At 43.4% G+C, this 12,892-nt stretch overlaps 1 protein-coding gene and 1 non-coding gene across 14 annotated transcripts in view; both read right to left on the reverse strand.

The window, feature by feature from the left end:
- The window catches only part of Chd4 (chromodomain helicase DNA binding protein 4), a 37,296-nt gene that overhangs the window by 2,691 nt on the left and 21,713 nt on the right, over nt 1-12,892 (reverse strand). For 8 of the 13 annotated variants that reach the window (XM_087904219.1, XM_087904218.1, XM_087904213.1 and 5 more), the window contains exons 26-37: nt 7,664-7,844; nt 7,493-7,579; nt 7,319-7,407; nt 7,074-7,207; nt 6,680-6,824; nt 6,404-6,569; nt 6,055-6,152; nt 5,806-5,959; nt 5,483-5,554; nt 4,860-4,997; nt 4,404-4,512; nt 4,171-4,303 (exon numbers count right to left, since the gene is read on the reverse strand). In XM_087904219.1, coding sequence (XP_087760345.1) covers nt 4,171-4,303; nt 4,404-4,512; nt 4,860-4,997; nt 5,483-5,554; nt 5,806-5,959; nt 6,055-6,152; nt 6,404-6,569; nt 6,680-6,824; nt 7,074-7,207; nt 7,319-7,407; nt 7,493-7,579; nt 7,664-7,844 — 1,506 coding nt within the window. Of the gene's footprint in view, nt 1-4,170; nt 4,304-4,403; nt 4,513-4,859; nt 4,998-5,482; nt 5,555-5,805; nt 5,960-6,054; nt 6,153-6,403; nt 6,570-6,679; nt 6,825-7,073; nt 7,208-7,318; nt 7,408-7,492; nt 7,845-12,892 lie in introns of all 13 variants that reach the window. The other 5 variants (XM_087904214.1, XM_087904217.1, XM_087904211.1 and 2 more) reach the window with 2 other exon arrangements.
- LOC125407109 (small Cajal body-specific RNA 11) lies at nt 6,225-6,360 on the reverse strand. Its single transcript, XR_007234112.1, has one exon.

Here is a 12,892-nt window from a genome sequence, read left to right on the forward strand (position 1 = left end):
TTAGAAGGCAGGCAGGACTACAAAGAGAAACCCTGCCTCAAAAAAAAAAACAAAAAACAAAAAAAAGTTTCTTCTCTGACAGGGTTTCAGGTAGACTAGGGTAGCCTTAAACTCACTATATAGCCTAGATGACTCAGCACTCCTGATCCTCTCACCTCCACTCCCTGAGTGCTAGGGTTACGGGAATGTGCGCCATGTCTGGTTTGAGGGGACAAGAGGTAAATGAAACAGAATACTGCTGTGTTGCCCAGACTGGGCTGGAGAAATGGCACAGCACTGAAGAGTGCTTGCTAGACAATCACAAGAGCTGGAGTTCAGACCTCAGCCCTAGGGTAATAAGCATGTAGCCCGAGCTCTCAGACAAGGGGGACAGGGGAGACAGGGAGGATCACAGGCACTTGTTGGCCCCAAGTTCAGGTAGAGACGGTCTCAAAGGAGTAAGAGGGCAATGTGAGAGAGAGCATCAAATGCCTGTGCAAGATGCCTGGGACACTTACAGGCACACACACAATAGATTATAAGTAAATCTTAAATCGCCTCTCAAATACCTGGGAGCAGATGGGACTGCAGGCAAAAACCAGCACCACCACTACCACACCTTCCAAAAATAGCTTTGTTTTTTGAGGCAGGGTCTCATTCTGTAGCTCTGGGTAGCCCTAGAACTCACTTGCAAATCAGGCTGGCCTCAAACTGACCATGATCCAGGTGCTGGATTAAGGAAAAAAAATAGTTTTCGAGATAGTGTTTCTCTGTAGTTTTGGGGCCTGGCCTGGAACTAGCTCCTATAGACCAGGAGCCTCAAACTCACAGAGCTCCTCCTACCTCTGTCTCCTGAGTGCTGGGATTAAAGGCCTGGTGAATTTTAGTTCTTAAGTTACAAAATGTATCCATTGTTTGAAAGTGCTTTCCCTAGTACTGAAGATCAAGCTCATGGCCCAGGAAAGTGCTGTGTAACTAAGCTACATACATACCCAGCCTTTATACTGTTGCTGTTGTTGCTGTCAAGCAGGTTGGTTTTTATTGTTTTATTTTGTTTTGAAGGCAGGGTTCCTCCTGCTTTAGCCTCCTAAGCACTAGAATTACAGGCAGGAGCTCCCAACATGCTGTTCCTGTTGGTTCTTACACAGACCCATTAGGGATAAAGGAAGTTATAAGAATGGGCCTGTTTACATATGACTTGTGTTAGTCAAGATGTACCAATTCATGCCCAAATAAACACCTACTTCTAGTCTATATACCACACCAACTCACTCCCCCGCCCCAGGTTATAAGCATTCCAACTGTTCAGCCTTGCCTTTTAGGAAGGGTTGTTTAAGATAGATCCAACTGTGGCCAAACTTAGCTAAGACTCAAACTCAGTTAAGGATAACACTAAACTCCTGATTCTCCTACCTCTACCATCCAAATACTGCGATGACAAGCACGCATTGCTGTAGGTCTTTTTATTTTCAAAGTTTTAATTATTTTATTGTCTTCTGTCAAAGACTTAGCTTTGCTTCAAATCCATACCCCTGGATATTTTAGTGTCTAATAGCGTTTGTTTCTTAGAGGTGATTAGCATACATTTAAAAATATTCACAGAGAATGAGTGTGTCAGCAAAGTTTATATACAATAAGTATTTAAAACCCCCACTTTATTATGTTCACAGATGTTTTACAATGCTCATTTTTGTGGCAAGTATAAAACATTCTAAAAATATTACATGAGGTAAAATTAATTTCAGATGTTTTGAAATATTTTTTGAATATAACAGCTGTAGGTCTTTTTAAGTTGTCTTAATTTGCCCTGTACTTAAATTCCTGAATGCTAGGTGGCAGGCATGTGTCAACACCCCTAACTACTACCACTCTTTTCAAACTCTCTCAAGTAATGTCCACAGCAGTGGGCAGCAGGTGACTGATGTCCCTCAATGTGCCTCACAAACACTGAGGGTTTGGATCCCACTGGTGGGCAGTGGTAAGAAAGGTAGCTGAAGGGATGTCAACTGTGAGAAATGCTAAGCAGCTTTCCTCAAATTGAACATCTTCTAAAAGCTAAGCAAGCGCCTCTCTGCTCTCACAGGAGCACCTCTCTCCCTGACTCCTGGTCAGTCAGCTACGTTTGGGTCTTACTATGTACAGACTCAGCACTCACCAGTGCTCATGGCAAGTTTTGGTAAAGCCCAAGAGTTAAGAATTAAGTTTTATGTTTATAGATAAATGGCTGTGGGGAAATTAAAAAATAAAAATACATGCTTCCTTTTGAAAATTACCTGCAATTCTCATTTGAGCATCCACAAGTAAAACTGAAACTAACTATGTGTCCCTTATTCCCACTGCTTTCAATGACAAAGCTGTGGATTTACAACAGAAGCCATTAGGCCCACTAAGCATCACTCACTTTCTCTCTGCCCTTTCCTCTCCCCCTTTATTTTTTTAGTTTTCCAAGACAGGGTTTTTCTGTGTCTTGAAACTTGCTTTGTAGATCAGACTGGCCTCAAACTCACAGGGATTCACCTGCTGCTGCCTCCTGAGTGCTGGGATTAAAGGTGTATGCCACCACTACCCAGCTCTCTCTGGCACTTTAACAGAAAAGTTTTGCTAACCCCACAGTAAATCACAAAGTTCAGAAACCCTTTGATGTTTTCTTCCCTTTAACCTTCACATGTCCACAGTCAGCATCACAGGTCAAGCTCTTAATATCTCATAACTATATAATTACCATCTTGTCAATGTTTTCATTTCCCTTGGTCCTATCCAAAATCCTTCAATGGTTGTCTATGAACTAGAGGAATAAAATCCGTACTCCTGTTTCTGGTACGAAGACCCACTGGCCTTCTGGTACAATGCCTACTGGCCTCTAACTCCAAACCTCTTTCTAACCTACCTCCCACCACTACTCAACACAAATCTTTCCCTATAGGTCCCTCTGCTCCTACCCAATAATCTCTATTATATCTATCAAAACTTTTAAAGTCATTCACAAGCTACCTCCCCAACTGCCCTGTAGAACTTCCTTAGGGCATTAAGTAGGCTCTTCCCCTTAACACACAATGCCATCTATGTGAAACTAAATGCTGGTAAAACAAACACATTGCTTATCTCTTCTTACGTCTCTGTGCAACTCATTGCTTAGTATATAACACCTAAAGGCATACAATTATTAGTATAAATTTTCTTTCTTTCAAGATTAATTTATCACATATACAGTGTTCTGCATACAGGAATTCCTGCATGCCAGAAGAGGGCACTAGATCTCATTATAGATGGTTGTGAGCCACCCTGTGGTTGCTGGGAATTGAACTCTTAAGCCTTGAGCCACCTCTCCAGGCTTAATATACATTTTCTTTTTTCTCAAATACACTCGACTTAGGAGAATTGCATCTTATTTCCATTGTAACCTATTTGATATCTACATACAAGATATTCAATAAATAGCTGCTCAGTACTTAAATGAGGCTGGATTAGTGGAATATTGAAAATAGGGTTCACTCTGTATCTTCTCTTTGCACTCAGCTTTCCGTTTGTCCATATAGAAAAAAGAGACCTTAGTCTATCCACAGCCCTACTTCCTCAGGGATCCAATTCAATCCCTTCCTAACTTTGCTGAGCCCCTGAACCTACAGAATTCGGCACCAACCCCATTGAGCTGGTCTGTGTCACTCATTAGGTACAGCTACAACTCTTGTACAGATCAATAACTTCAACTCTGTATATGTCTCTTTTGTTGTTTTTTGTTTGAGGCAGGGTCTGCATAACATTGGTTGGCCTGGATAAAGCTCGTTATGTAGACTAGGTTGGCATCAAACTCACAGAGACCTGCATGTCTCACTTGGCCTCCAAGTCTATTATCTTGATCCCTGTGTCGAGTCACTTGGAAGCAAAAGTCATGACTACAAAAAGACAAACTATAGGGCTGGGAAGATGGCTAGGTTAAAAGCACTGGCTACTCCTGCAGAAAACGCAGTGCAGTTACCAGCAAGCACAGGGTGGTCACAACCTTCTGTCAATCCCAGGGGATTTGATGCCCTCTTCTGACCTCTGCAGGCACAGAAATAGTATACAAACATATGTGCAGACAAAACATGCATACACATAACAAAGTAAGTATCTTGGGGGTGGGGGTGGTGCAAGTGGTTGAATGAATGGACCTTACAGAACCTTCAGTCTCATTTGTCCCATTCTGCTCACCTTGAATCTTCGAGCTAGAAATTTATTCTTGATCTCTAGAAAATTGCCACGGTTCATTTCACCCTTGAAAGGCTCATTGAGGATGGCATACCGTGGGTCATTCTGGATATCCTGCCATCGGGCATAGCCATGGCTAATGAAAAAGTGCTCAGGAAAAACAAAGGAAATAAGAGCCTCAAGCTAAAGTCTTACGATCCCTGCACTAGACACAGTCTTGACTCAGGCAAGGATACTTTATAATGCCAGCTAGCAGCCAGTAGTCATGCCGGCGGTGCCAGATCTCATAGGTCTTCTTAGTGACTGTGGCTGCACGCTCCTCATTCTGCCAAAGCGAGTGCAACTCTGAGAAGGAATTGAGAGGAAGGTTAGAGAGTGGAGAAGAAGGCAAACATCGTGAGAATTAAAACTACTGAGGTGTGCAGGAAAGGTGGAGCACACTATAATCCATATACTAAGTCCCAGGGCAGCCAGGGCTACAGTGAGATCCTGTTCCAAAAAACCCAAAGACAAAAGCAAACAAACAAACAAACAAACAAACAGTTATTCTTGTCCTGTCTTCCCCCATCCATCTTGGTATGGTCCAGTTCTAGCTCCCTAACACAGAACCGAGAGGGGTTCATAGCGTGTCCCCACTACACACTGAGTTCTGGCAAGAAGCCCGACTTCACCTCAGGTCCCCATTCCCATACCAGTAAAACCCCCATCTGCAATGTTGAACATGAAGCGCTGTTTGACATTTTTCTTCTGCTTCTCATCACTGAGATCCTTGGGGGTTTCTCCATTCTGAAGCATTACCTCCTTTTTCTCTTCTTCCTCTTTCTTCTCTTCTACAGGATATCACAAAGGCAAATGTCAGGACTACAGCCCTTGTGTGCTGTATCTGTCTACCTCCACCTCCACACTCAGGTCTCCAAGACCCAGAGAAAGTGTCACCAGCCAGTTCTCTAACAACTAAGTTAGAATAAAGTTAGAATAAGTTAGAATAAAATTACCTATTGCTAATAGGTAATGAGGTGAGGGTGGGTTACAAGTTTGTTTCTGGTTTTAGTACAAATTTAGTCCAAGTAATAATCAGCTTCTCAGAAGTTAAGATGGCTCAAAGGTTAAGAGCACTGGCTGCTTTTCCAGAGGTGCTGAGTTCAATTCCCAGCAAACACATGGTGGCTCAGAACCATCTATAATGAGATCTGGTGCCCTCTTCTGGCCTGCAGCCACACATGCAGGCAGAACACTGTATACATAGTAAATAAAGACTATATACATAATAAAAAATAAATCATAAGAAAAAAAATCTGCTTCTCTACACACTGACCTTTGTCTTCCACCACGATAGGGGTGAGGTCTATTGCAGACTTCTCCTCCACCTTCTCCGCCTCAGCAGAGCCTAAAGAAGAAGGCACTGAGAACACCCTAAAGAAAGACAACTCCACTCTGGCCCCCATAAAACTTGGACAGTGTTACACATCTATACTGCTATAAGTAGAGTTTCAAAGATATCAGAGGCTGGGGATAATTTAGAAGCAAGGGTCATGGGTCCCAGGTCTATCACTTCTTCCTGATACTCCAAAAGCTTAAAAAAGTCTAGAACTACACAGCAACCTGGAGTGCTTGGAAATATATATAAATATGTATTACCTTTGGGCTCCGTCTCCATAGGCTCCTCTGTTCTCTCCTTCACCTCTGCCTTCTCCACTTTCTCTTCTCCCTCAAGAGGCTCAGCAGGAGCCTTTTCATCCTCGGAGGCAGGGGTAGGGGCAGGGGCAGGGGCAGGAGCAGTGGGCTGTGCACACTTCAAAGGAAGAGAAGACAGAAGGTGAAGCAAATGGGCCTGAATCTCAAGAGACATCTGACGTTAGCAAAGCATTCAGTCACCCCATCTCTCACCTCCACAGTCACCTCAGGGGCTGTAGATTTCGCCTCCTTTTCTCCTTCTGTGTTTTCTTCTTCCTTAAGGCTATTTTCCTCTATTTTTATCCCATCCTCTGCAGACCAATAGAAGACAGTCAATTAGGGAGGTCCCAGGATCAGAAGTCAGGCAGTTTGTCTCTTTCTAAATTGTCCTCTTGTGCCTTTAAGAGCCAGTCCTATTCTTAGGACAGCCCTCCTAACCTGAGAGGAAAATTGCTGTGTGTCCGGCCAGACTACCCTGTTAAGACTGAGCACAGGGGAGCAGAAAAAGGCACAGGACAAAGTTTTTTAAAAAGGACAGAAATGACATAACAGGCAGACTTACCAGCAGGTGGCACAGGTGCAGGAGTATTGGGTTGTGTGTCCCCTGGTGTGGAAGGTGTAGGAGTCTTTGGAGAGGGTGACCCTGGCTGAGACATTTTCTTGTTTTCCTCTACTTCAGCCAGTTCAGGCATGCTCCAGCGCCCATTCACATGTTCAAACTCCTGCACCTAGAGCAAAGGATGGCAAGTTAAAGACTCCTTTCTAGCTGAGATTACTTTCCTATTGGCCCCCAATTTCTCTAGAAATCCTTAAAAATGAAAACAGGTGTGGCACTTACCTTCTTGCGAATCAAGGACATGACACCAATTCTAGTAAGAACGTGCTGCCGAGACAGGCCTTCACGGGGGACGCCATCGGCAAAGGTTTCTGCCCCATCTGCCCCAGGCTCACATAAATGCCGCATGAAGAGTGACACATAAGCCCTGATAGAAGTCAAATAGAGACCCCGTCAGACACTGTTGGAATCATAAGCACAGCTCCACCTCAAGTTAAGAAGGCCCTGTAACGCCCTGGAATGCTGATTTCCAGACCCACACTATAACCCTAAGTCTCTTTCAGGGAAGCCAGGAACACAACTCTCATGAACAACAGCTTCACCTAACAATATCCCTTTCCTTGCACAACATGGGTTAGGCCCTGGCTCCAACTGGTATGCCCAGCCCTCAACTTACTTAAATTCTTTCTCTGACTTGCCTCGAAGATCTCTTACAAGCCACTGAGTGGTAAAAGCATCCTGAGGTGGCATGCCATATCGCATAATTGCATTAAGAAATGCTTTTCGCTGACGAGCATTAAAACCAAGTACCTAAGGAGAAAGAACCACCGTAAGAGAAAGCAAGTCTCTTCCCACCAAAGACCCATTGAGTGACATTCTCTCACTCCTTTTCGCCCCACTAAAGGATCATACGGTACTTACTTCAATATTTCCACCAACACGAGCCAGCAGAGGAGGTAATGGTTTATCTTTATCATTCCGCAGGCCCTTGCGACTGGGCCTGCGGGGAGCTGTAAGCAGAAACGATGGATGAGTGACACTGACAACAGTAAACACTGTAACAGCTAAGAACTGGCAAGATGGCACCACTCTCACCTTCTGATCGTTCATCAAAGTCTTCATCACCTTCCTCTGAGGCCACTGAGTAATCGGACTGGTTGTCGGACTGGTCGTCCTGCCAATCTGGAGGGAGAGAGGGCAGATGAGCGGGGCCCACTGCTCTAGTAGAACGGCCCGTGGGTGGGGGGCGGGGCCGGCCACACACACCTCGGTCCTCCTGTGAGCCATCATTGTAGTTGACCTGTTTACGGATTCTTTTTCCTTTGCCCAGATTTCGGGCTAGATCTTCTTGCTGCTGCTCATAATGGTGCCGCAGCAATTTCTCCCAGTAGTCAGGATCCACACTTTCTTCCTGTTTTATGATTTCCCGTTCTACCTCCTCTTCCTCCTGGGACAGAGGGAGGGCCAGGACTCAGGGGTGCTGAAGTCAGCACCACCAGCTACCCCTGGTCCTCACAGTTCCCATTCTGATAGCTCCTTTGCATGGCTGGATTTGTAAACCAAGTGTGCCTGCTTGGACCTAAAAACTTGGAAGAAATTTAACAGACAGGACAGAGCTCCCCAAAGGTTATGTGTAGATTAGCAGTTAGCCTGATTAAAGAAAAATGTGAGAAGGAAAACTATTCTGACGAGACAAAAGATACTGCAGCTTCTATCCCTTCCTACTGGCAACATCCAAAAGCAGAACAAAGAGAGGAAGGTTACACCTTAGCCAGCAGGATGGAGGCTTCCAAACACTGCAAGAGATCTTCAAGGCACAAACAGAACAGAAAACATTCTGGTCTTAATTAACCACATAAAAAAGTATCAACAGTTTAAGAATTTTAAAAAACAACAACAACAAAGTCTCTCTCTCTCTCTCTCTCTCTCACACACACACACACACACACACACACACACACACACACATTTCCTCACATGCATATATACAGAAACATGTTTAAGTATCTTCAAAAGCTTGCCAGATTTTGGGGGGAGGTTTGTTTTGTTTTGTTTTTGAGCAGGGTTTTTCTGTGTAGTCCTGGCTGACCTTGCACTCATGAAGAGTCATCTATCTACCTCTACCTCCTGAGTGCTGGGGATTAAAGGCTTGTGCCACAACTGCCCAGCTTGGCTCTCTAAGTCTTATTACCCAAGTTACAGATTCTTTCCCCCTTAGACACTTCAGATATACTGATTAAATACAAATTCTGGGCTGAGAATAAGGATATCCTTATCCTTGTCAGTTAGCAAGGTACTTGCTTAGCAACCATAAGGCCCTAGGTGTGACCCCAGCAATGCATACGTCATGCACAGCAGCATGTGCCTGTAATACTAGCCTTTGAGAAATAGAGCCAGAAAATCAGAGTTCAAGATCAACTTCAACTACATAGTGAATTCAAAGCCAGCTTGGAATATATGAGACCATGTCTCAAATTAAAAAACAAAAACCAAGTCCCTCAAGACAGAGTAAAACCATTATTCACAGCCTAAGTACAAACAACCTAAATAACCATGTCAGAGTTGACCCTGGGACGCATATGAAAGGAGAGAATCAACTCCTGCAACTTGTCTCTGTCTCTCTCATAAATATACAAAGAAATAACCTAAATCCCTATGCAACTAAATTATAGAATAGGCTGGTCATCCCTAATGAAAGAAAACAAAATCTAAGAATATAAAGCTGAAATACCCAAAAATCATAACTGCCTTTAAAATTTTTATTTTCATACTTTTAATTTTATGTATATCCTTTGCCTGCATGTACATGTAAGTCTGTATGCCACAATCACGCCTGGAACCCAAGGGGACTAGAAGACAGCATCAGAGCCTCTGGAACTAGAGCTAAACAGATGTTTGCAAGCTGATATATGTATAAGGAATCAAATTCCAAAGAACAATCTGTGCTCTTAACTGCTGAAACATCTCTAAGCACTCCCTCCACTATTTGTTATATAATTCCCCAACAGAAAGACAGACTCCCTTTTCCCGCAAGTATGGTAGTTCACACCTGTAATTTAGAAAGATGAAGTTCAGGTTACCCTGGGTAAGACAGATAGACACACACACCCATATGTACATATGTATGTATACAACACACATACCCATATATACATATATGTGTACATAAAAACACACACCTCACATGTACATATGTATGTATATAACACACACCCATATGTACATGTGTGTGTGTGTATATTTATATATATACAACATGCACGCTCACATGCGCGGTCAAAGTGAAAACGATTGTTCCCAGAAGAGAACTAGACAGGATAGAGTGGAAGAGATAGTTTTTTCTTTTAAAATTTGAGCAATGTTGCTCTATGGCTTGGATAAGCAATCCGTGGTGTGACTGGGAAGTGGTGGAATCTCCATGGAGTAGAGACCTAATGGGAAGAAGTCAGATCACTGGAAGCATATACTTGAATGAAACATTAAGACAGAAGCCTTTTCTCTTTTGGATCCCCCCGTTTTTTTCTTATTTTTGGTTTGTCGAGAGAGGATTTCTCTGCGAACAGTCTTGCTGTCCTGGAACTACCTCTTGTAGACCAGGCTGTCCTCAAACTCATGGGACCCGCCTGCCTCTGCCTCCCAGGGGATTAAAGGTGTGTGCCACCACGGCCCACCTTTCTGTTTTTCCCCTACCTTCGAGCAGTTTCCTCAGTACAGCCACCCTGCTAGGATAGACCTGTCGCCCATAAGCAACAGTACCTACTATCCACTAAAGCTGCTGAAACGTGGAAGACAAAATAAGCTTTCTTAAACTCCTGCCCTCTTCCCTTCCAATCTGACTTTTTGAGATACACTCTAACTTTGTAGCGCTGAGATACCGAACTCTCTACTAGACCAGGATGCCCTTGAACTGAAGAGATGTTTGTTTCTGCCTATTGAATGCTAGGGTTAACGGCATGTGCCACCACTGCCCAGCAATAATATTTATGCATTAAATCGATCACCACACACCTATAATCTCAGCACTCAGGAATCTGAGGCAGAAGAATTGAGCCTGAGGTCAGCCCGGAATTGAATTCCAGGCTGGCCCTTAAAATAAATTTTATGCCTAATGGTAAAAGTCTTAGCCAATACAGAAGCTGAGGCAAGAGAACCAAAAGTTCAAGACCAGTTTGGGCAACAATTTATAGAGGGGTTAGGGACATGGCTTGGTTGGTAAAGTGCTTGCCTTGCATGCACCAATTCTTTTTTTTTTTTTTTAAATTTATTTATTATGTATACAGTATTCTGTCTGCGTATATGCCTGAAGGCCAGAAGAAGGCACCAGACCTCATTTCAGATGGTTGTGAGCCACCATGTGGTTGCTGGGAATTGAACTCAGGACCTTCGGAAGAGCAGGCAATGCTCTTAACCACTGAGCCATCTCTCCAGCCCGCATGCACCAATTCTTAGACTCAATTCTCAGCACCATATACAACCAGGTGTGATAACAGATGCCTATAATCCCAGCACTTAGGAGGCAAAGGGGTCAGAAGTTCAACATCACCCCTGGCTGCCTAAACTCTATCTCGGGCTACACAAGACCCTGCCCCAGGTGGACAGTGGTAGCGCACACCTTTAATCCCAGCATTTGGGAGGCATAGACAGGCAGTTCTTTATGAGTTTGAGGCTAGGCTGGTCTACAGCCAGCATGAGTTCTAGGACAGCTAGGGCTACAGTGAAACCCTGTCTCAACAAAAACAAACAACCCTGTCACCAGAAATATTTTTAAAGTACATAGTACTATGTATAATGAATATACATAATAAAAAATTTAAAAGAAGGGGCTGGAGAAATGGCTTAGCAGTTAAGAGCACTGGCTGTTCTTCAAGAGGTCCTGAGTTCAATTCCCAGCAACCACATAGTAGCTCATAAGCATTTATAATGAGATCTGGCACCCTCTTCTGGTCTGCAGGCATACATAAAGACAGAACACTGAATATGTAATAAATAAATAAATCTTTAAAAAATATTAAAAGGAAACAAAAATTCTTTTAGTATAGTATATAATTCAGTAGCAGATCAACTGCTTAGCCCCAGGTGTCATCTTCAACAACCCTACCTCCTGATTAAACGGTCTAAAAAGAAATACCCAGGTGTGGTAGTTGATGCCTTTAACCCCAACACTTGGAGGCAGAGGCAGGCACTCTGTGAATTCCAGGCCAGAGCTACATAATGGAACCCTGTCTCCAAAACAAAAACAAACAAAAACTAAAAAAAAAAAAAACAGAAAAAGGAAAATAAATAAAAATAATGAACAGAACACATATACTTGCATATAAGTATGTAAGTATCCTTGCATATACTTGCATAGGTCACCCCCTAACATGTGCTCTGCTAGGCAATTACTTCTACAGAACACTCTCTGCTACTGAAAGGAGTAAGATTTCCTATCAAAAAGCAGTTTTTGGTTGAATTTACTGCTGATTTATATAATATATCCCCGCCGGTTACACATAAACCTTGACTAGAAGCAACATCCCAAGAACAAGCTGGAAAGAAAGCACAGTGCGCAGTGCTTTTTCTGTGGGCGGAGGTCATGGTCAATCCCAGTACCACGTGACTAGGACACAGCAGTTGCACACCTGGCACAGGTCCATCATCCCAGCACTTAGAAGGTAGAGGCAGGAGGATCCGAAGCTCAAGGTCATCCTTGACTACAGAATGAGTTCCAGGATAGCCTGAGATATATGGGACCCTGTCTTAAAAACCAGAGAAAGACAGATATTGTGATTATTTTAATGTGTAAGATTAACATGTGTAATCTTACATTTGGGAGGCTAAGGTAAAAAGGCCATGAGTTCAAGACCAGGCTGGGCTACACAGGGAGATCTGTATCGAAAAAAAAAAAAATAGCCATAGTAAAACTGGGAAGTAGTGGCATGCACCTTTAATCCCAGCACTTGGGAGGCAGAAGCAGGTGGATTTCTGTGAGTTTGAGGCCAGCCTGGTCTACAGAGTTGCAGGAAAGGCTCCAAGAATGGCCAGGGCTGTTTGTTACAGAGAAAGCCTGTCTCGAAAAACGAGGGGTGGGGTGGGGGGGAAGAACTACAACTCAAAACTAACATATCGGGCAGAACTGATCTTAGCCCTATAAAAATCACAAAAAAAAAAAAAAAACCACCCACAATAATCCTGCTAATCAAGATCTGCTGATCTGCTAGACAGGAGTAGGGATATAAGTCAGATGGACAGAAGGCTAGCCTAGTATGCAAGAAGCTTTGGGTTTAATCTCCATCACCACATACACAAGGCCTGGTGGCCCATGCTGTCACCATAGCACATGGAAGATGGAGTCAGGTTATTTTCAGTACAAAGAAAGGTCAGGCCAGTCAGGATACCCAAGACCCTGCCTCTAAGATAAAATAAACACATACACAAAATATTAATAATAATAATAATTCTGCCAGATAATAAGATATGATATGGTAGCCAGCACTTGCCTATAATGCCAGCTTC

The sequence above is a fragment of the Myodes glareolus genome, chromosome 3 (genome assembly GCF_982192425.1).
Source record: "Myodes glareolus chromosome 3, mMyoGla1.1, whole genome shotgun sequence".
Taxonomy (NCBI): Eukaryota; Metazoa; Chordata; class Mammalia; order Rodentia; family Cricetidae; genus Myodes; species Myodes glareolus.